General features: G+C 32.2%; 2 protein-coding genes across 3 annotated transcripts; both read right to left on the bottom strand.

The window, feature by feature from the left end:
• Nucleotides 1-2041: 2041 nt before the first annotated feature.
• Nucleotides 2042-3681, bottom strand: LOC129288484 (protein transport protein yos1). The gene is made up of 2 exons (XM_054925080.1): nucleotides 3455-3681; nucleotides 2042-2497 (listed from the first exon to the last, which is right to left on the bottom strand). The coding sequence occupies exon 2, from the start codon at nucleotides 2492-2494 to the stop codon at nucleotides 2261-2263; it is 234 nt and encodes a 77-aa protein (XP_054781055.1). The 5' UTR covers nucleotides 2495-2497; nucleotides 3455-3681; the 3' UTR covers nucleotides 2042-2260.
• Nucleotides 3682-4762: 1081 nt separating this feature from the next.
• Nucleotides 4763-9132, bottom strand: LOC129288483 (O-fucosyltransferase 19). Of its 2 annotated transcripts, none has more exons than XM_054925078.1 (8): nucleotides 8317-9132; nucleotides 7353-7425; nucleotides 7192-7256; nucleotides 7020-7108; nucleotides 6796-6928; nucleotides 6476-6708; nucleotides 5902-6378; nucleotides 4763-5534 (listed from the first exon to the last, which is right to left on the bottom strand). In XM_054925078.1, the coding sequence occupies exons 1-8, from the start codon at nucleotides 8881-8883 to the stop codon at nucleotides 5279-5281; spliced, it is 1893 nt and encodes a 630-aa protein (XP_054781053.1). In that variant the 5' UTR covers nucleotides 8884-9132; the 3' UTR covers nucleotides 4763-5278. The 2 variants fall into 2 exon arrangements, with proteins under 2 accessions (XP_054781053.1, XP_054781054.1); XM_054925079.1 differs by having other exon boundaries at nucleotides 5902-6342.
• Nucleotides 9133-24779: the final 15647 nt, after the last annotated feature.

Genomic DNA, 24779 nt, shown 5'->3' with positions numbered 1-24779 from the left:
TATATGTTTTTAAATTACCCAGTTGGGATAAGGATTAGCCCAATTGTGGAGCTATTTTTCTATTTCCTTTATTTTGACTATTTGCATTTATATTTATGAATATTTTTGCTTTTTCTCAATTATATTTATTTCTTTTGTTCTTCATATTAATTTAATGACTGGCCACCATTTAATCAAATCTATGGATAATCTTGATAGATTGGGAGGTGAAGAGAGAACCTAGATCTAGAGAAATAAACATAAATAACTAGGTTAGGGATAGTTCTACAAATTTATGGTGACTTAAACTATAGATTCACAGTTTAATTAGTTGTTTGGGTATCGCGAAAATGAATTCAAGACTAATTAAAAAAGAACTAATAATTCAGAGAATATTAGGACACCTTAGGAATAGTTGTCACTATAATTGATTCGAGTCAACTCAAAAGGTAGAAACTAGCAACCTATAGGGTGAATCCTAAATCCCAATGCTTCAAGTGATTGTGTTTTTATCATCATTATTTTCTTGATTTAATTTTATTCCTTATATTTTTATCAAATTTATCCATTTTATCTATTTTTCTTAAACTATTAATTATTTAAATTAGTAAAAGTTTAACTTCCTCGTGGGTTCGACACCTAAAATGCTCTGGGTAATTTATTACTGTGATCTCGTACACTTGCCAGAGCGATCACTCAACTCATAGAGGTAGCAGTTGGTAGCAAATGTAACATAGATGATAGTAGCTTGGACTCCTTAAATATTATTTTAGGGTTTAATTTTTGGAGGTGTGTATAAAAAGATATTAGTTGAGAGAGGATAACCCTTTAAATAGCACTCAAATTCCTCGAGAGATTAGCCTTATGGTTGTCGACTGCGGTAATACCTTGAGTGAAAAAAAAATACTTTCTTTTTTTTTTCTTTCATAAAAAAATCTCTATGATTAATTGGAATTTTTACACATAGGATTGAACAAAAATAATAACCTAACATTTCAAATATTTTGCAATGTGGCTGGATTAATATTCAAGTTAAATTGAAATTACAAAAGATCATTTCTCCTCAAATCTGAATATTCTCATTCTCAAATCTAAAATATATTATGCCCACTAAACTAATAATGAAATACTCAAAAGTGTTCAAATATTGAAGTGGCATATAGTTGTTAATGGGTCACAGTTATAATCATTCAATTACTAGAATTTTACTATTCTTTTGTACAAGTTTTTTTTATTTGTTTTGGGAATAAAAGGGGAACATCACACCCCAATTAATTGTAAATAAACCACATTTCACAATTTTCAAAAACTTCTTCAATAATTTTTTGTTAATATATTTTTCACAGTCATTAAGCCAATTTCTTCTAATTAATTTTCATGGAAATCCAACTATTAAAATCTCTCGAAACAATAATTTTCATTCCATTACGAGTGATCTCATTTTATTCTTTCCTAAACTTTCAAAAATAACAATAATTTTCATTCCATCACTATTGATTTCATTTTGTTCTTTCCTAAACTTTCAAAAATGACATTAATCTCATGACATGAGAAGTGTTCTTTCTACCAGCACACGAGGAGTGTTCTATCCTCCTTTTAGAAATGTGTTTGATTAATAGGATAATAAAATTTTTAATTCCTGAAATTTAAATTTAACAGAAGGAAAAAATTTTAACACTGAAAACTAAATTGATAAAAATCAAATTAATTTAAAAGATAATTTATTATTATTTAACTATACATACATGATAATTTATCAATATACTTAACACAGTATATTAAATTGATAATTAATTTAAGCTAAATTAATAAAAATTAAATTTGAAAAATTAAATCGATAACTAAAACAATCTTAAAATATTAAAAGTTTTATTATTCCTTGATTATATGTTAAATTTAAAGTTATAACTAGATTTCAAAAAGGTAAATGGTACTTTTCCCTTTTGAGATCGATATACGAGCATCTTGATCATTCATCTCCCTAGGCCCTGGCATACCTATCAAACATTTAAGCTTGACATATCGAGAAAAAAAATCATCTTTGTATAATTCGCAACATAGATAGAAAATAAATTTTACATTTTCTCAATTTGTTACATCTATACATAGTTTCCAGAGGCTCCAGAAATTAAAATTCCCTCACATTCCATTTCCAAGCAACCGTAAAAGCAACGACATGCAGCTGCAGGTGGGAACAGAAAATAACAATACACGATTGATGATGCTGGTATAGCTTATAAGTTCATAAAGTGAACATAGATTTTCATTCAGTCTCTCCAACTCAACCAGTGAAGAGCTTCACAATTATGGTGATGATATTCAACAGTATAAGGGGAAGTCTCAAGAATTGGCATGCATGTATGAGCCCTACAATCTGCCCCTTGAGAGTATTCCTCCTGGGCCCAGTTACTTCTGCTATTGTCCATCCTCTGGGAGCAAGAAAACGATCTTCGTTCAGTATTGCCAATGCATTTGCAAAGAGCAGAAACCCTTCTAACAAGGTCCAGAAACCCATTTTCTGCACAATATCAACAGCCAAATAATTCTTTACGATCAACATAGATACACACTTTACCAACTTTGAAGAATGGCAAACATATGTTTACTAGTGGAAAAACAAAGGATGATGAAGGGAAGAGAGTGAGAAAGAATTTGACCATGGAGCTACCAAACATTGGTGGGGTCAACTAAGAATCCAACTGGTTCAAGATGCATCAATGTTTAATGCTAAGGCTCAACCAACGGGGAACCCAAAGAAAATTGAAACAAAAAGATCTTCTTGATAGTTAATGTCATATCCCTATGGTTGTGGCTAGATCCTGTTTCTCAACAATCTTTCAAGCCCCTCAGGTGTTACAAATCTCATGTCATATATGTCTATACAGTATACTCGTGTTCTGAGATACATTGTGAGTAATAGCCATAACAAAATAGATAAGAAAAGAGGCAACGATCACATGGCCACAAGATATAAAGAGTTTAAACTTCAAATGTAATTTGATTTGAAGTGTTATCATAGGTGCTTCAGAGTCGGGAAGGCGTGGAATTCAGGTATCCAAAAGGAAATCTAGGTATACTTCAATATTGGCATCCTAATTTTGCACAGTTCATTTCTCGCGCTTATTCATTGTAGGCAAAGATCGAGAGCTTTTAAAAAAAAAAAAATCGGAAGTAATTTGCAGTCAGTTTGGTCAGCAAGAACAACTTGGGAATCCTTTCATCCGAAACAAATCTATTATTGACGTTATCAACTTAAAACCCCAGGAACACAAATTTATACAAATTTACCATAACTACCAACATACAATAGAATGGATCATAAGCAACAAAGCCCCATGTTCAAACTCATATCTAGTAAAATCAACAAAAAAAAAAACATATAATTAAAGATTTTACAACCCCAAGGATGAGATCACCGAAGGGTGGCTCAAAGCAGAGATTCAAATGATCAGAACGAGGAGACTTTCGTTCTCACCTGTGAAAATGATGAACCCAAAAACGAAACAGTTCAGAAACGGCAAACTCCAGTTCCGGCAACTAATGATGAGGTGTACAAACAGAAAACCCCGCCGTGAAGTTTAGAAATTTCGAGAAGAACATCTTAGGAATATCGAAACCCCCTCCACCATTTGGACTGCACAGTTTGCTTGGCAGTCGTCAGCGCCAGGATCGAACGGTATAGAATGACTCTGCCAACGTACCTGTTGGGTATCCGTCGGATGTTATGACTGCGTGGGAATATTGCAAAAGTACATCTCTAATTCTCTGTGGTCAAATCCTTCAACAGAGTTTAATTTGAGGCATTTGTTATATTTTATTATATAAGGACAAATAGCTGTTTTTTTAATCACATTTTTGTTACCTTAATTAAAGTAGGTGACAAGCCTCCTAGAAATCTAATTATGGAAGGTAAGATTTGAAGCCTTGAAAAATAAGGTTTGAGTAGTCACTAGTCTGATGGTGCAATAGTTTGACTTGTTTATGTAATGTACAAAATAGACCCTATTTTATCTCCACCTAAACATATTAAGACAAAAAAAAAAACTGAGAAAAAATACTTGACCTGAAAAAATATGCCAAGATGTATAATTATTATCACTCATGTGAGAAAGATATGTTATTTTAAATTTCAGAGTCCGAAGTTATAATCATTATTTTCCACTATGTTGTGCAAAATATAAAAAATCAACCATTTTTTTAGAACTTGTGAATAATATATAGCTTCTATTTTACTAATAATGTTATTTGATTGATACATTGATTTTACGCTATGAGAAAGTTGGTTCATTGGCAAAATAAGATTATCCTTCCATGTCTGAGAACTACTATTATTGAACAAGAATAATAAGCATTCATCAGAGCCCAAGAACCTCTTATTTATAATGAAGTAACTTCTTGCAGTTAATTCTTTTTAAATTTATAGCCAATTTTTCTATTATAACAATGTCCCTTGAAAATTCTATGATATATCATATACCTCAGATTCCTACTGATAATGTTAAAAAATTAAAAGATTTTGACCCATGACTAAATTGTTTCCATAAAATTACAGTTTATCCGGATGATAAGAAGCTGTTGATTTAGCTTCTACTCTGGACTTTGTATTTTTTTGAGTAATGGATCACATTTTCATTAGAAAAAACTCGCATAGTATTTGCAGGGCCAAAATGCAAATAATTTTTTCAAAGAAGCTTGCATTGTATTTGCTTTAAAAATTAACCAAAAGCATCTCTGAACTCTTTTGAATTTTTCAAAATCACAACCTTTTCAGTACATGAAGGAATAATAATTGTACAGTGGCAACACCAAATAACAGAATATATTATTAACAATACATCTACGTCAACGTGTGAAGCTAAACTTCTACTCCGGACTGTATCAAATGTTACATTCAAAAATCAGATGATGCTCTCTCTGTGAGCAACTTATGGTCAAAGCAAGAATCAACGAATGAACGAACGAATGGTATAACTCTCAGACCAATGGGGATATATACTCTCCAATCTCAAATTCTCAATCAATCTCACACTATAAACTAACTCGCGACTGGCCTTTACTTCCTACATTGTTTGGCCTCCTTTTGACCTTCTCACGGAATTTGCCTAAACAGAAACTCCTCTTTTAGTGGCATGAAAACCCGAAAAGCTCCTTGATCATTCACAGCAGCCTACCATCAACCAGGCTGTGAAATGAAGTACGTTTTCCACCACAACCCGAATGTGCCTCTTAGGCAGTGACATCATAAATTCATAATCTATCATGAACAAAGGTGCATGGGATAGTCATAGCGGAAAAAATACTATCTTTGTGACTCAGCAGCTAGATTCAGTCTCTGGTCAAGTTTCAGGCTTGTGATGAATTCCTGAGATTTGTTACAGACACAACCAGGAAAGGGGTTGGCATAAAAATTTTCCTCCATCCTAGGTGACTCACCTGCCTGCCGAAGATAAGGCGCACCCAGCCGATTCGAATGCAGACTTTTAACCTTGGAAGAAAAATCTTCCCAAGACATGGTACCCTCATCAAGCTGGTCAATCAATCTAACAAAATTCATTCTGAAATAGATTTAGGGAGGGGGGGGGGAATCAGTGCATCTCAACCACACCATGCCAACCAAAACTTGGAAAGAAAAGAAAATGATAAATCAAAGTTCATCTCGTGGTTTGGCTCAAAATAATTGTTCCCCTATCGCGTGAATCTTAGAATGATAAACAATGTAAGTGCTACAGACTTTCAACACAACTTTTTTTCATTTAAATGTTGACACGATTATTTCGATTCAATTTTTAGATGGAACATCCATCATGGTGAAGTGATACTGGATTGAAGCACCTGGTGTAATATGATTTTGGACCAAAGCATGGAAAACTAAACTGTAATTTACCCAAACAAAAATGATAATGGCATCTGATTGATGTTTACCTGTCAGGATTAATTGTTTTCCTGAATCCTTCAAACATCCTATGGCCCTGCACAGCCTTGGCCATATTTCCATCGTAAGTGTAAACAAAGACATCACTCTCCAGCGCCACAATGTAATCCAAGGCAGCAAGGCGGTTCTGATATGGCTTGAAAGGCTCTAACTCTTCTTCAGTTGCAAGGGTGGAATGAGTGAAGACATTAGGATACTCTGCAGTCAAGTCAGACAAGCTATTGCGACCATATATAGGCCCTGCAACGATGTAGATTGTTGTAGTGGAAGGGTAACCCATGGCCTTGAGAAAGATAGCTGCCTCTCTAGGGGACATAGGGCAACCACCCTCTAGTCGTCGTTGAACAGCATCAATGTCTTTTTCCTTCCAATGCTGGACTCCGTACCTCATTATTCTAAGTTCCTCAGCCTCCTCGGCAGTAAGGTTGTGACTGCAGCCAGTAAAAGCTAGCATATCTTTCTCGTATCTATTTTGAATATAAAATAAGGAAGAAAAGAAAACTTAAGTTTAATGTATCACAGGTGTAATAAGTAACGAGAAAGGACTATTATAATCTAAAATACCTTAAATGAAGGGCAATATATGGTTCATCATAGTTTCTTAGCCTATCAACCAAAGTCCTCCCAAGCTCCTCAATGTCTGGGATGTACCTTAGAGCTTCATAGTTGGCACGGCATCGGAGCTTCTGAAGAGAGGAAGCAAGGCCATTGTTGACTATTCGGGAATCTGTGTGTGTAAATTGAATGACCTTATGTCGCTTTAATGATGGGAGAATCTCACCTCTGTAGTAACTAGCCTGCAAATGAAACATCTGTGATTAAGGACACTACACCACTAAGATGATTGTTTGAATCTAGTTAAGCATTCAAACTGGATTTCACACCTTTGACCAAGAAATAGGAGCCTTCACGAGAGGTTTTATAGTTGCATATTTGACTGGCAGATACTCAACTATCTCAACGTCAGGTTTTAAGACTTGGATGAAGTGCTTCCAGTCAAATATATCTTTAAAGCCACTGAAAAATATTAGGCGCGTTACGTGTTGGAGGAAATGACAATATGAGAAGTTTACTTGCAAGAACCACTTTTATTAAATGAAACTTTGACCTTGGATCAGTCCAAAAGGAATCATGATCGAGAGATGGAAGGACAAGGGTGGCATTCATTATCTTTGCCACTGCAACCATATCGCATATCTGCAAAGCCAGTGAAAGCTTCCAAGAGTTAGACGAGAAAATACCATTTAGGAAAAAACTGTTGAAACATAAGGGAAGCTTACTCCTGTTCTCATTTGATTCAACCCGCCATTAGCATGAACAAGAAGATAGCCATTTGTTTGTGTCTCTGAAAGACAGAAAAGTGGAAAGACAAGTCAGCAAAGCCTTCATTTAGAATTTAGCGCAGCGATGCTTGACAAAAATCAAGAGTATTAGTACAAACCGGTTCTATTCCCGGATCGTGAAATGCATTTATAATAGTTGTCGCTATTGGGTTTCATCCATATCTCGGGAGTCTATTGAAAGAACAGAAAAAAGTAAAAGAAATAATAATTATGCCACCGTCATGTTCTCACAGGAGCAGCGATATTACCAAGAAAAACATTACAACTCAAGAAATTAAAAAGCATCCAAATATTATCAATCAAATCAACATGCACGAGCTGCCATATGAGAGAATGAAAAGGAAAAATTGAAATCCATGTTAGTGTTTGGTCAGCGCCACCTTTGCCAGTGCCTAATATTCAAGGGGCATTTTTGCCGTCAGCCTTTGAGTCAACGAAGTGTGAAGGCAAAATTAATATTACCAATTTTGCTTAGAATGCTACAGCAAAGCATCATCAGCGTTTAAAACCAAGACCAAAACTCGCACCCCAAAAAGCAGAAATTACGAATGAAACAGCTTGATTAAATATCCAAAGTCTGACCCCACCACTGGAAGAAAAATCAAACGAAAGTTGAATTGATATGCATATAAAAACAAAAAAGAAAAAGAAGCAATTCGAAAAGTTGAGCTCCATCACTAAAATTTACCTTTTTTACATTTCCGTGAATTATACGGGGTCACCCCAAAGCAAAAAACAATTAAAAACAAAAAACAAAAAAACAAGAAAGAGGTTGATGCTTCTGTTTCCGATAGTTATTTAGCCCTCCAAAGTAACAAAATCCTGCATCTCAATTCTTTTTCATCAAGTGACTCGTCAAAAAGGCCGTTCATAATAAGCTTATTATTTCTAAAGATTTAACTTTCAATAAATTACCAAAAAACCAAAGTTAATTACACCTAAAAGTTAGAGAGTTTTATGAGGAGACACAGGATCTGTATGGAACTTTATTTCCTTTCAGATGAAAGCGATAGATTCTTAATAACAACACACTGATTAAAGCGATGAGAAATGTTAACTTACAGATACCCTCTCAAGAACTCGCTTGGGCATGGAGGGCTCCGTCTGGGCCTCGGTGAGAACTCTCTGCGCCGATACCCAGTCCTCTTTGAACCTCTGCAAGATCAAATGACCATGCCCTATACTCCTCCCTTTAACCTCCATGAGACCACCAATCAACGATACCTTCACGATAAGAGGTATAACTATCAAGAACATAAAAATCCCTAGAATCTTACGACCCCTGTTCTTGCCGGATCTCATCGACTGAATCACCGTGGCAAGCCAGAGGAAAAAGTGTTCAATGCGAAGGACGAACGAATCGGACACAAAGAAGAGTATCCGCATGCGAAGCAGGAGAAACCGAATCACGGGGTGAAGGTGGTTGTTATGATGGTGGTGGGACCCAGCAGAAGAAGCAGAAACAGAAGCATTAGAGCCGTTGGTGTCGTCTTGTTCGACCTCACAGAAATCTGAAAAGGCAGTCTGTTTCTCGGCGTCCATATTGTCTGCGACGCGTCGTCTAGTGGTGGTAGGCCCCGACATCCTTGGGCTGGTGTTGCAGGAGCCCGTAGGACCGCCAGACGACATCGCCGGTGCCGGAAAATTATCTATAAATGGCAATCAAATTCTGAAAAACCTTTAAAAAAGATTGAAATTTCGTCGGAAGAAGGAGTCCCAAGAGTTATGTTCAATTTTGGTGGTGGGCGAGAGAAAATGTGGGGATTGGAGAGGTGTCGTTGAAGGTTGGAGGGAGGGTTCGCCTGTTTGAATGGCTGTGTTGGTTTGAGAAGGTGAGAAGGAGACACTCCGAAATCAAAGGCGAACAACAGACCAGGCAATGCGCCATTCTTCGATCTCGGATTGCTAGTCCGGTTATATATGCACCACCTTCTCTCATCGTGAAAATGATTTTATTCATAATGACGTTTTTGCCCCCGGTTAATTCCTTGGCCATTGGTTTATTGATTGCTCAATCGAGAAATAAGATTCCCTATCGTTTTACCTTTACTCAGTTTTTTATTTTATGTTTATGATAAAAATTAGTTAGTAATGTACTTAGTCTATTCTTATACGGAGGTTCGGAAATAAATTACATCATTTATAACCTATGAATGTTATATGGGCTGATGGCTCATGATTCATGAACATAACATAAATTTTATATTTGATTGATATTTGATTGATGATACCCTTTATTTTAAAGTTTATTTGAAATCGTTTTCATATGATTTTAAAGTTTATTCATGTCATTAGGAAATAGGAACTCTTTACGTTCATAATACATTGAACTTGAACCTGAACCTAATTCTTTGCATCAAGTAGCTAGGTCATATAATGGTAAAGATCTTTTTTTTTTTCTTTTTAATTCACAAGACTCAAGATCCTATTTTAAGACGGGGATCAAAATTAACTAATTATTATTCATATGATTTAAAAAATTGCGTTGGTATGAAGTAGAGTTATGTATAATTATAGGGATTATTTTACACACTTTTGCTATGAATTTCCTTGAAAATAGTAAAAATTTAAATATTAGTAAAATCATTTCAATATTTAATCATATGATAGTTATCATTATTATTACTACTATTACTATTACTACAACTATTATTATTATTATTATTTTTATTATTATTATTACTGTATAAAAAGCTTGTCTGCGATATTTTTTACAATATTTTGAAGCTAGACTTGCTCTTTAAAAAAAAAAAATGAATTCTTGACATGGACACCCTTCCAGACTTCCTTGCAGTCCAAAAAGCAACAATTTTGTTAGTTAAGTAAGGCTAAGCTATTCACTAATTCAATTTTTGCAGTGAGCACCCAGTTGGACTTGCCCCTTTGAGTAATGAATATGTTAATTATCTATGAAATGACTTGAAAGGCAAGATATATACTTAATTAGAACCTATTCAACAAACCCTGCTCTGTAAACCAAGTTCAACGATATGGTTTGCATCGTTCATTGGATTTGACGGTTTTTGCCTGTTCCATTTGGAATTAATGTTGTCTCGAGACAAGTCATACACCATGTTATATTTTTTAAATCAACATTTAGATCTTCAGTATTTAATTTAAATTATTTAAATTGTATTTTTTAAAATTTCTCACTAACTTTCTATTATGAAAAAAATTAAAATAAAAAATAAAATCCAAACCGTTTGAGTCAAAATTAATTAAATATTTAAAATAGCGTATTTCATTTTTTTTAACAACTAGTTTTTGCCTGGTTTCTCTGGGTGATTTAACTCTGTCTCAATTATAAGGATAATTATAAACCACCACAATTTGTTTAAAAAAACTGTTATTTTATTAACTGAAGTTAGTTTAGTCAAATATGACTTGACGGTAGCAAACTGAATCCCTTGAAAGACGAAAACTGTCGCAACGTTACTCAAAGTAAAATTGAACTAAGAGGCAAGTTTTTCAGAGTTTGAACCAGTAAAATATTTTTTATATATATATAAAGAGTGTAAATTTAAATTGTGAAAAAAATTCATTTACCTTAATTCAATTTTTTTTTCATAAAAATTAGCGCTTTAAGTATATGATAAGACATTTTAGTTAAGTATACAAGATCAAGGATGTATATTATAGAATAATTGACATGTCATTATATTATATAATACTCAAAATATATATTTTAACGGATTGTAAAAGGTTAATTTCTTTTTAATAATGTTAATAAGTATTCAATCACTGTTTTGGACTCAAGAATATCGCAAGTTTTTGAAGAAAAAAAGTTGCAGATATTTTGGCACCTTAATCCTATATTTATCTCCAACCCATGAGTTTGATTTAGTATTTAGTAGATATTTTTTTCGTCATTATATATAAAATATTGTTAATCAAATTACGTAAATTAATAAAAATTAATTATCTAATTAAAATTATATTAATATTTTAATTTTATCCTTAATTAGTGTAAATAAAAAATATTCTCTTTTTTTAAAATAAATTAATAAAAGTATTTATATTTTTTATTTTTAATTTAATAAGAGTATAATAATTTATTTATTAAAAAATATGTTAATAATTTCTTATATTAAAGGATAAAAAAATTTTAAAAGACAGAGCAGGGAAAATAGTAGTTAGGAGATAATGATAAGTTGTAGTGCGAACAGACAAAGCATTCACGGACGGGGATGGAATTTCATGCAGCAAAACAAAGGCTTTGAATACAAGTTACGGTAACATGGCACGGCGCGTTGTTGGAGTGGAAGAGAACAATGCAATCTTAGTTGTCTGACTAGCTTTTCTCGTAACTTTCTGACTAACATTCCGAACATGAGAAATGAGTGGTGACACGTGTCATTTTATAGGGAACCGCGTTCCAATTATCCGCACCGAATAGCTGTCTTTTCCCGCTGTCGGTTTCCCTGCTCCATTAGGTCCATTTTTCTACTCGACCGTTGAGGCTCATCATGATCCTTTGGTGATTTATCAACCGTTGGATTACGGACCCATCTGATCAGAAGACGGATGGGAAGCTAGAGAGCATGAGAAGCGATGGGGGGAAGAGGTAGCGTAGTGACGGAGGGGCTGCTAGGTGCTGGCTAATAATGAAGAAGGTATGAAACAGGAGAATCAGGCTTTGCTGATTGCGAAATGCCAGCACGTTCTCTGTGTTCCGCACTTCCGCAGCGTCTATGCCGTGTTGCGCACTCATTGGAGATGATAAACCAATTTAAATAAAACATTTTTTTATTTCCGTCGTATCTAAAAAAAAAGAAAGAATAAAACATTTATTATAAAATACATTACTCTCTCCTTTCAAAATTACTTCCCAACAAAATGTTAGGTATATTTTTAAAAATTAAATGTTTGAAAATATTAAATATTTTTAATCTTTTAAAATATAATTATTATTTTTTTAAAAAAAATTATTCTATTAAATAAATTATTTTATATTTATTTTAGGGTGAAACTTCTTATTGAATAAATATAAATATGAAAAGATAGTGTTAGTTTGAAAATAAAAAACTACTTTATTAGATATAAAATTTAGTTAAAAATATCTTATATAATTTAATGGAGGGAGTATGAAATAATTTTAGAAGTATTATATTGTTTCAAATTATAATACAATTTAACAAAAGTAAGATTTTATTAATAATGCTTATCTAATGTTACTTTTTTTTTTTTACCAAAATCTAATATTTACTTTTTGAATAGAGAGAACTGAAATGATTATAATTTAATGATTAAGAGGAATTACTTTTGTAACTTAAAAGTGAGACTACCTGTTTTACATAAAAAAAATATTAAATTTATGTGCAATCATTAATTATTTTTAAAAGTTTATATGAATTTATTATTTTACTAAAATATACTTGTTAAATTATTAAGAAATTTTTTTAAAGCTAATAATACTTTTTAAATTAACAATAAAGATTTGTTAAAGATTAAAGTGATTTTTATAAATATTTATTTATTTTTATTACCAAAAGTTTACACATCAAAAGATTATATGAACTTGTTATTTTATTAAAATTTATTTGTCAAATTATCAGAAGAAATTTTCAAAGCCAATAATGAGACTTGTCATTTTATGATCAAGAAAAATTTTTAAAGTTAGCAATGACATTTGTCATTTCACAAATAATTATTTATTAAATTACCAATAGGGACTTGTCACTTTTAGTAATAAAAACAAGTAAACATTTATAAAAATTAATGCATATTAAAATTTTGAAAAAAATATAACTTTTGATTTCTACATTTTGCTCTCGTTTTGCTATAGATCCCTAAATTTTTTTCAATATTTTAGGTCTCTACTTTTTCATTGTTTGGTATTCTAAGTCCTTTCAAGGTTCTTATACTTTGTTTATTTAGGGACCTAAAACATTAAAAAAAATAAAAGTATAGGGATCTAAAATACAAAAAAAGTGCAGGGACCTATAGCAAACTGTGAGTGTTGCTCTCCACAATAGCACGGCTTATAACAAGTAATACAATGAGAGTAAAGTATCATTTTTTTTTTAGGATTTGTTTAAAAACAACAATCAAACAAAAAATGAAGTGAATTCAATCAAGTTGAGTCAAACACAATTATAGGAGAAAGTCAATTTTGTAAACTAAATTAATACTAAAAAAAAGTAATTTATTCACAAACTTTAAGCAAAAAATGGAACCTAGGATTTTTTATCCTTATTGCATTTCATAACACCAAAATTATCTCCTCTCCTAAATGCTTTTAATAAAAATAAATGCTAACCTAAAGTTTTAAAAATATTTGGATAAGTTCTCTCAAGTCATGAATAAGTCTTTAGTTAAATTAATTACTCAATCTCTTGTTACAATTAATAAAACTCAAATTTAAACACTAACTCTAATGTGGCTATACAATGCTAGTAAGTATATCTATCTTGCTAACATAACCATCCATTCAATAAGTAAACTTCAAGTTTTTGCACTATTTTACCTAAGTTCTACACTCAATCTAGCTCTCTTAAGTATCAATCAAGTGAATCCAACATTTAAGTGGTAGCTAAACACTTAAAAGTATTAAGAAAAGAGTAAAAAAAAAAAAACACACACACACACGCATCATTAATCACAAAAAGATATGGGAAATTTAATGTTAATCCATAAAAGTGTTTTAGATAATCCTAAAACAAAAAATTTAGCTATTCATAATCATCCATAAGCTATAAATATACAAAAAACTTGGAACCATTTAAGATTATAAGAGACAAAGGGAAGAGAAATAGAAAAACTAAAGAAAAGGAGTTCCAAATGTCTTGAAAACTCCAATCCCTTGCTCCAAGCTCTTCTAATGTTTAAACCCCAGCACACCCATGCTCCAATTGTGTCTTAAAGTGAGTAGAATTCATTCTAGTTCAAGCTCTCAGTGTATATGCCTCCTACCCAAGCATTTTTAGATAAATAAAATAAAGTGTTTTGCTGACAGCGACAAAAGTCACGACTTTGAAAATTTTACACTATTTTTGCTATTAACAAAATTTATTCTTTATGTACTTGATTTCTTCATCCAAAAGCATCAATAAAAACTATAGAAATGCATTTAATCAAATTTTAAACTAAAAAAAACACAAATTAAGCTCAAAAATTTCAAACTAAAGCCAAATATGCAAACCCAAAATAAGATACACATTTTTCTAATTTGGACAACCAAAATATATACAATTGAGATAAAATATACCAAAATCTAAATAAAATGTGATGAAATGACATAAAATTTTAAAAGTTAATAGTGAGTAAAGTCCAGGGACTTAAAGTTATATTTTTTCTAAAACTTCTAATAAGTTTCATTAGTAATTTAACAAGTAGTCATTTATAAAATGACAATAACCATTAAGCTTATTATAAGTATTAGCATGAAAAGTGAAAATAAAGTTAAAAATATATATAAATATTTGTATTATATAATTGAAAGGAATTAATAGCTAACAATCTTTCTGATAGCCAAGGGGATGTGGGTTCAAACCCCCTTGGCCATATTAAAAAAATTTGGTCAATCTTCTTTTTTGGTTTAGTGATCGGGGTGGTGGTAGTGAGGATATCTTTTTTTAAAAAAATGAGAGGTAATTTTGTCTTTTCATATTAAAATTAAATTATATTTTGGTTCATTGATCATGCAGAATGAATTTAGAATCATTTAGTCATTTTCTTAAAATAAAATGCTCTAGAGGTCCTTCATCATGATTTTTCCTAAATATTATATCCAAAAGGAAAATATTCAAATTTCATTATCAATAAATACTAGAGTATATGCATTTTTAAATAACATGAGTTAAATTTCATTACAAATTATCTTGATGTCTACAATGAAAACTAACTCATTTTAAATCAAAGAAAGGTACTATCTATATCTAAAATTATCCAAAAAAAATATTTATGAAGTAATCTTGGCCACTGGTCCTGGTTAAGTTTAACATCTAAAACAGAGGAAAACATGTTAAATTACAAATTGATTGGTCTAAGATTTTATTAAAGTATTTTGAGTTTAGACTAGACTTTAATTGAAGTCAAAATTTAAAAAATAAACATTAATAGTCTAATATTATTCATAAATAATACTTCCTTCGCCCCAAATTATAAAGTATTTTTGGAGGAAATTTTGACATCCTAGAATATAAGACATTTTAAAAAGATTAAGATTTCATTAAATAGGTTTATTATAATATTATCTTTTTCCTTTATTTAATTTCATCCCTATCTTTTTTGAATATATTAAATGAAAAATATTTTTAAAAGTTTATATTTTTGTTGTAAAAAAAAGATTGCCAAGTGTATATAATAAAATTTATTAGTACGTAAGATTTTGTATAAAAATATCTTGTAATTTAAAAAGAAGTGATTATATTTAAAAACATAAAAGATATGGTTCAGGTTTTGGTTAAGGTTTCAAAACTAAACTAAGTCTTACTAATGATATTTTTTATTAGATTGATTTGAATAAATTTCCGCTGATGACTAAAATATATAAAGTGAGACGAAGAATGGTTGAATTGAGGGGAAAGAACTCAATATTCCTTAAATAAGGCTGACGATTTTTTTTTTTTGGGGCCTGAAATAAGGCTGACGATTCAAACTTTATGAATGGAAAAAATAACATCATGAATACTAATCTCGACAATATCTAAATATCTAACTTTATAGTACTAGGCAGTAAGTAAATAATTTGTATGAATTTGAAATGCTATAATGTGCTTCCTCCACTCTTATTTATAAGAGAATTTTAAAAGTGAAGTTTTATTCCTATTTGTAAGAAAAAATTAGTCTTTTGTTTAAAGTATTTATTATGATTTTCTAGCTATGCTTTTATTAAAAAAAGGAGAGACAATAAATGAAATGTGAACCAATTTGATCAACTTTCCTAAACAAAGGCACTGCTTAAAAAAAGTTTTATTTACTGCATGTTTAAAGCTTATAATTGAATCTATCTACTTTTTTAGGCCAAAAAATAAACAAAGATCTATCTACTTTACGCATTGACGTGGATGCCTGTTAAACCAAATCGTCTTGGAGCATGTGGAGGTGTAATCAGAAATTCTGAAGGCTTAAGAATCCTAGGCTTTCAGACAAAAGTTGGGTTTTGTCTCCGGTACCGAAGCTGAACTCTTAGCCATACATGCTGGAATGAAAGTGTGCTAGCGAAATCAATTGTCCCCCGTGTTCATGTTCACTGACTCTATTAGAAGCGCTTAACCTGATCTTCAGAGATGGCACTCGTGATCACCCTATGTGACAGTTGAAAATAGGGGAATCAGCAGAAACCAAGGTCTCTTAACTTTTTAATTTTTAAGTAAAATATAAGAACTTTATATTTTTGACCTCTTAAATTAACATATTGTAAAAGTTTTGAAATGCTAAATGAAATTCTTATTTTAATCTTATAATAGTCTTTTATGTATAAGTATTTCAACCATTACAGTTGTTTGAAAATATAATTGTCATAAAATTTATTTATTTTTAACAAGATAACATTACAGTTGCTCTTAAAACATGAGTATTATTTGATTTTCTTTTTATTTTATATTTTGATGAAAAAATTATAAAAATTATTACTAACAAACTTCATAAAACATTATAACAAAAATCCTAAAATTATGTAAGATAAATTTTTAAGCACTTTAGAGTAATTACCCTATTTTGCAGTACTCTTTTGGTATTTGTTTATTTGGGTGTGATTTATTTGTTATTCTCAGTTTTATTTTTCAATTTTGGTGTTTTGTTTATGAAAAATAGGATGAGCATGAACCTGTATTTTTGGTATTTGAAGGGAGCATGTTCTAGTTTTAATTAAAGGTGTTAGGGGGATTTGAGACAACACAAAGTGGATTAATTAATCAAGAGATACCAGTGATTGATTGCGCTTTAATCAAAGGTTGTGAGTTGTCCTTCCATGATGAATAGAGAGACCATATTCAAAATCTTCATTTTTTCTTCCATGATTCTGTATATTTTCTTCCATGTGCGGCAAGTAAGGTCCTTTTATTCAATTAATTTGCTTCTTAGATTCTTTTCTCCAATTTTCCCTAAATTTGATTATCAAATTGTTTTTTAAAAAATAAGAATATACAATCCAAATGTACATATTCTGATTGAACCATACAAGGGTTGCCAGCAAGACTAGCGCAACCTTCCATCAAAATGCTCTGCTCAGCCTGTCCCTAACTACATCCCTATTTAGCATTCATGATTGAGATTCTTTGCATTGCTCCATAATTGATAATTCTATGCAGTGCTTTATTTAAAGCAAACTGATGAGTAAAATAAATGCAAATCATCAACTCTACATATACAAATCTCATGGAAAAGTGTCCTGATTGGTCAATTTGTTTTTTCTCTCATTGGGCTGTTAACTTCGTCTTAAACTTAATTCTCCCTCCTCACTCGTTGGTGTTTTTGGTAGGTGGCAAATTTTGAATTATCATTGGTGAGTTTCATTATGTTTATATTGTTTTTCATTCGTTCTCTCTTCTTTCATTTTTCAACTTCGAAATCAATGTTTCCGATTTTCTCGCCAGTAATAACTTCCGTTGTCGTCTCCATTATGGTTATCACCCCATCCGTTTCCCCATGCACTTTTTAGTTTCAAATTTTAAATTAATGGTCTTCAAGTAAGCGTAGAAGATGGTAGTCTTTCTACATTCTCGATCTCATGGAAAGAATATGGTGCAAAGAAATTGCAGAACCTACCTCACCAAGTCCATCACAATCCCTTTCTTTCTTCCGGCCACCATCGTCTATATTTATGGCATTGACAGGAGGGGAAGAGGAGCCCTCTTCCTTCGATTGCCCGCCAGACATCCTTCATTGAATATTGAGCTTGGCCATAGATTCCTACTCCATCCTCTTTGATTAGCGGTTTTTGTTCTCTCCTCCATTCTCATCATTGCTGCGGGGTTGCTAATATAACATCCCAAAAATTTAATATCAAATTAAGTAGAGTAGAGTAATTGAGTTAATTAATAATGCATATGACCAGAGAGGTCTAATGAGTGTGTTTGATTATAATTTCAGCTCTAAATTCGAGTTTAAAATGAAGTCAGGCCACATGAGCATCAAAGAGTGATAAGAAAAGAGAAGTAGGCTTTGTGCCACATGCTGTGGCGTGCGCCACCTTTGTCGTGGTGCATGTGTGCCATTTCATGAACTTGAGCCTCTCTGTGTCATGCATTGCAATGTTTGCTATGTGTGCCATAATGCGTAGTCAAAAATTTACAAAAATTAGGCATGACTAGACTTGAAAATTAGAAGGGGAAGAAACAAAAAATGAAGAGCAATCAAAATTCTCTACTAGAGCTTGCTACATTGGAGGGTTGGGAGCATTTTGAAACTAGAGAACACGTAAGGTAAGTGTACTAAGCTTTCTTCTCCTTTTCTATTCCATTTTCTTGAAGTGTTGATTTAGGGTTTGAATGTAAAAAGTGATTTTCAATCCATATAAGTTATGAGTTCGAACCCATTAGCTAAATAGAGTTAATGAAAGTTGTTTAGGTTATTTAAATCTAATAATAATGGTTTTACACATTCTTGGTTGGTGTATGTCATTAATGTCTAAATTTTGCATTAATGATAGTGGCTGGGAGTGTTTAATGGCTATTAATAGTAGTTTGATGGTTCATTAATAACAATGTGAGTTAAAGAAATCTAGTAAACTTAATAGGTGTGAGGAGAAGTGGGAGATTATATTATATTTTTTATGTGAATTGGAAAGGATGAGATAGAGTGTTATAAATTATTTGAATGAGGATATTAATGAGTATCCTTGTGGTTAAATTGTAGATTAAAAAATTTGGCACCATTCAAGTTTGAGGAGAGCTTTGGAAGTTTGTGTTTTGAGAGGTAAACATTTAATTTCTCACAAGTTTGATATAATCGGAGGAAATTTGGTTTATACTTTTATGTATAAGTTAATTATGTTAAAGAAAAAAAGGATTTGAAACTTATCGATACTTATAAATTTTATTTAATGCAAATCTTGGCAAGTCTTGATGGGTATGAATTTATGTTAGCGAAATGGTGAGAAATGAGGGTTTACTCTATTTATGCATAATGAAATAGGAGTTTGAGAATGTGATTATATGTATTGTATGCTATATTGTGAGTAAGAAGCATGCTATTATGAAAATAAATTTTCATGCTTGGAATGATATGAATTTGCATACTATATGTTGATGTGCATGACATGGTCATTTATAGCAGGAGTTCACCTATAGGAAGAGGAGTAGATTTGTTAAGCCCATGTGGAAGTGGTGGCTTATCATTGGAATCAAAAGTCTGCCTCAAAATTGATTATTGAAATTAGAAGACAGTAATTGTCTCATGGTTGATTAGGGACTGTCCTACTTATTTTTTAAAAGACTTAAATCTAACTAGTCTCAATCGATTTATGAGAAAGTTAGATTAGAGGTACGATACCTCATGGTTATTAGTATTGGGGGGCATTATAAATCATAAGTGAGAGAGTTAGACTTGGCTAAGTAGCTTCTTATAGGTGAAAGGCTTGATTAGTTCAAGTTATGAACATAGCTACTACATAACCATCAGTTTCATGTTTGAGGTATCAGGGACTATAAGGTTGGCATTAATCACGCATTTTATATTCTGACCACATGGTTGTTATTATTGTGTTTCGGTGCATCTTGATAGGGGCGCATGATTATTATTATTATTGTGACCCTATATATGCAGTATTGATTATATGTGATGATGTTCATTTGTACTTGGCCATATGATTGTTAGTATTGTGGTCAAGGTTAAAAGATATGTATATACTGATTGCTAAAAGAATTATAATTACCAATTGTATTTACAATTAATTGATATGCATTTGCAAAGGCTAAATTGACTTTCGTTATTGAATGGTTGCATTCACTCCTCATTCTTCAATATTACAAAACTTGCTCATTGGACTAGGACTAGGACCAAAAAAACAATCGGAGGCATGGGATTCTATGTAAATCTTACTTTTAGGCCTCATAGTTAATTATGTGTATTTTGAATTGTTATTTTCCAACTAAGATTACATGTGATTCATCTTTATTACACTATTGTTGAAATGATTTGAATATGTATTTTGTGCCTTGGGCTATTTATAATGTGGTTGTAAAGTTAAATAGGACTAAAATACTAGTGCAAATAGGGAAAGGTGTAAATGAATGCATATTATGATTTATATGTGAATTTAGCTCCTCTTTATGTTTTTGTGAATCAAGGGTTTAGGTATTGAAATTATGCTTTATGGGTGATTGTTTGGCTGTGGTGTGTTGTATGAGTTCTGTATGGTCGTTTGAGTGTGGTTTAAGAGTTTATGTAGGCTTTTAGTTCTTGTTTTATGAAATGGACACCTTGGTTGTATATTATTGTGAAAAAAAGGAGTGAGTTTAGAAATTGATGTCCATCTTTTGATTGAAAAATAATTTAGTTGTGAAATACATGCCATTAGTTAGAGTTAAGAGAATGCTCTCTATAGATACTTAGATAATTTCAATTGGACATCAAACAGAGTGCTGAGGCGTGTCAGAAATTTGCCCTAAGTGTTATCATGTGACAGCTCTGTGTTGTCAAGTTTTGTATAATGTGCCACAGCGTATGACATAGAGCTTGATGAGCCATGGCTTGCATGTAGCATGCCATGATGCATCAAGTTGTTTTATTGAAATTGATGCTTTTTCACTTTTTTTTTTTGCAAATGCTATAATGTAACTTGGATTCCTATGCTTCCATATAGTGATTTTATTTTGATTTTCAATAAATATATGAGATTTAGAAGTGTTTTAAATTATGGAAACTTAGAATCTCAAATCTTAAAAATTTACAAAGTCAGTAATCTTTTTAGGTTATTCCTTTGGTTATCTTAGCTTTGGAGATTAAGGTAGATTAGTAAGGATAACTTGATTTGTCTACTTAGAGATTTTATAGCTAACGGGTGAGAGATTCGCATTATGGAATATTTGTTCTCTATATTGGTTTTTTTTATATTCATAATTTTGACTTCATCTTCCATAATTTCTTTTTCATTACCTTTTTCCTCTGCTGATCTTGTCTTAGCATGTTCATTTATTTGAAAAACTAACTATTTTCTCTTGCTCATCATCATATCTTTATTGTTTTATAGTGTTGCTGCTGCTATTGTTGCTGCTTGCTTTGATGGAACTTGTAGGTTTTATATCTTCCACCCTTTTCTCAATCAAATTCATTTCCTCTCTTTGTCCATGAATAATCTCATTAGTTTAAATTAAATTTAAAATTTTTCATTAGCTTCTTGTTGACTATTCTTCTAATTAAGATTGTGGTTTGGGGTTGTACTATTTCTCCTCCAATTTTAGATTCTTGTGTTCTAGGTGCGCAAGATAGGCATGAATTAAATGAATTTAATTTGTTACTTAATTTATGTTTGATTTCATGGTGTAGTTGAAGCCAACATTAAGGCAACAGTGAAGGCCAATTTCTCTCTCTGTTTTTTTTCTTGTGGTCCATGGGGTAAAAAGTCCAAAATTAAATAGCAATTACATCAAAGTTAGACGTGGGCAAGCAACTTCCACAGTATCTCTATGCAACAAATCTATCATATTCTCAGGAGGATCATTCAAATCCTCCCCACAACTAAGACTATAATTTGATAGTCAATTTATACAAAAACTTCCTTCCCTATAGGTATGAGTAAAACATACCTGCCAATCTTTATTATAGTTTTTCATGATAGTATTGATTATTCTATTTTTTTTACCTCAATTCCATCCCAAGCATCTTGCAGTAGCTTTGCGATAGTAGAGGAATTCCCTTCAACAATCAATTGAGAAAAACCCATTTCCTGAGCCAATATTATGCCATAGACAGCACGCTATCACTTTGCTGATATTGCAACAGTGATACCAACCTCTTTTGCAAATCCACAAATCCACTTCCCATTCGCAACTCTTAACACCCCTCCATACCCTGTGCTTCTAGGACATCCTTTAGCAACACTATTAAAGTTTAGTTTAATCCAACCAGTAGGAGGAAAGAACCATTTAATAAAGGTCTGTTGTTTTCTTTTTTTAGTCTACAAGCTTCCTGATTCCTTCTCATCTCACATATCTCCCAAACATATTTTTTAATAATAATTTCAAGATGATCGGGCATAACAAGACCTTCTTCAAACAAAGATCTATTTCTCCAATTCCATAACTACCAACAACAAACCCAAGAAAATATAATCCATTCACCACCTTTACCCAAGTTATTCAGAAACTAGCAATCCTTTTGAGAAAAAAAAATCATCATTCACCTCCTTTCTATCTAAAGCCATCCACACCTCCTTAGCCACTATACAATCTCTTAAGATATGTATCAGATTTTCTTCCTTCACTTGGCATCTCATACAATTCAGATTACCACCCATGAATTTATGTCTTCTACTCATTGTAAGTAATCTATCATGTACAATAAGCCATAAAAAAGTTTGAATTCTTCTAGTACCACTCCATTTCTAAACCATTTTCCAAATCCTCTTTTCACCCCTCTCACCTCTAATTAATGTTTTGTACATACCTATCACCAAGGTACGTAAAACCGGACCGGTCATTGAACCGGTTATGACACTGGGTCACGGGTTAGTGGTTCAATTAGGGTTGAACCGGGGGTTGAACCGGTGGCAAACCGGTCATGATTAAAATAATACAATTTAAATAAAAAGACATTAATTATAAAAATATTCAACTAAATTCAACCACTCAAAAGTCTAACAATAATAAAATACAATATTTTAAATATCTATCATTACACTTACAACTCTTCAATCTTAAAAGTCTAGAGAAGAGATGGAAATAGAGTTGGAGAAGAGACGGAGATTGAGCTAGAAAAAAGACGAAGAGTCAGAGACTAAGCTGGAGAAGAGATGAAGATAGCAAAGACAGAGATAGAGCTGGAGCCTGAAGAAGAGACGGAGACTAAGCTAGAGAAGAGACACTGATTAGGTTAGGGTGAGAGAGGAGAGACACAGATGAAAGGCCGAAATAAATGCTGTTTGAAAATCTGAATTGGACTTAGCGTGCTCTATCTCTAATTTTTTATTTTTTGACTTTAGTTTTACTTTTTTTTTGTTATCTTATTTCTAAATTCAGCACTCTTAAAAATAAAAAGTGAAAAAAAAAATTTCAAAAAAAATAACCCGGTTAACCCAGTCAACCCACCGGGTTAACCGGGTTATACCGGGTTGAACCCGGGTTGACCGGGTTACACCGGTTTATTTTGTCACCGGTTTAGGGGTAAACCCAGACCGGACAAGGGACCGGGTCACCGGTTTCCGGGTTGACCCGGCCGGTCCGGTCCGGGTTTCAATACCATGCCTATCACAGAATAATTGCCATTAACACCTCTGTGCCACTTAATTTCATCATATCTATATGTCTCATAGGGAGAAGGCAGTGATCTATTTTTTTGCACAACCTCTTCCTCTAACACCTTTCTTAACCATTGCAAATTTTGACTTTCGTTGGGTTTAATAACTACCTTTAATTTCCAATAACATTAATGAGTCATTAAATTTTCATTAATGACATCACAATCTTTCAACCACCCATAATAAATGAGATTTTTAGATATTAATGGCACCCAATAGCTCAAGACACAAAACTCATTATACCTAAATTTAGATACTTTAATCTACTTCTATTGACTCTATTTGAATCAATAAATTCGGACCTATAACCCATATGCATCGAAATTCCAATTCTACTATTAAACCTTAATCATAAACTCTTAAATGTGGAAGAAATGAAGAGATTAATGAGTATGATACTTACCTTGGGTGTTTATAGCCTTTAATATACTCCCAATGTCGTCCACAAGTAAATCCTAGTAGAGCTTAGTGTGTCTCTACGTTTTCTCTTTTCTTTCTCTCTATTTTTGTCTTATTTCGCGTCTGATAAACTGCACAAAATGGCTATGCGCCATAGCAGATGCATAATGCACTATGTCGTATGGCACAAAGAGGTCTTTCCCTCATTTAAAAACGTCTGTGCGCTGTGGCATATGGCACAGCACCATCAATTTTTCCTTTTCTTCTCCTTTTAATGCCCGGGTAGCTCGTCTTGATATCGAACCCACAAATAGGGCTGAAATATCATGAAATATGATTATTAGACCTCCCTAGCTACACATCACCTTAACTTACTTAATTATCCTAATTAGGTTTAATTAATCAGGAGACTAAAACTTAGGATGTTACACATCCCATTCCTCACCTCCCAACAAATCTTTGAGATGATTTTAGGTGACATAACAGCTAAATGTTTCCATAAATGAGAGTCAGTATTTTTTGCAGTACAAATTGGTGTAAATCAGCTTTCCTTCCATACTTTCCCTTTAACACTCGAAAACAAAGATTCTCTGGCTTTGTCACCACATTTCAGCCAATTTTCCGAATTAAAGCCTCGTTCATTTATGACATCTTTCTTAGCCTAAAACCCCCTTCCTCCTTTGGCAACATAATATGTCCCAGCTTAATGCATGCATCTTTCTCCTTT

Source organism: Prosopis cineraria, unplaced genomic scaffold (assembly GCF_029017545.1).
Source record: "Prosopis cineraria cultivar Desert tree isolate PC_DT_omini unplaced genomic scaffold, ASM2901754v1 PC12, whole genome shotgun sequence".
Taxonomy (NCBI): Eukaryota; Viridiplantae; Streptophyta; class Magnoliopsida; order Fabales; family Fabaceae; genus Prosopis; species Prosopis cineraria.
The sequence above is the reverse complement of the archived record's forward strand: the minus strand, read 5'-3'. Positions and strand labels throughout refer to the sequence as shown.

Coding starts and splice junctions, on each gene's coding strand:
- LOC129288484 (XM_054925080.1), bottom strand. CDS start 2,494: ATGGGTTTCTGGACCTTGTTAGAAGGGTTTCTGCTCTTTGCAAATGCA.
- LOC129288483 (XM_054925078.1), bottom strand. CDS start 8,883: ATGTCGTCTGGCGGTCCTACGGGCTCCTGCAACACCAGCCCAAGGATG. Junction 7,257..7,352: donor ACGATCCGGGAATAGAACCG/GTTTGTACTAAT, acceptor TCTGTCTTTCAG/AGACACAAACAAATGGCTAT. Junction 7,109..7,191: donor TGAATCAAATGAGAACAGGA/GTAAGCTTCCCT, acceptor CTGGCTTTGCAG/ATATGCGATATGGTTGCAGT.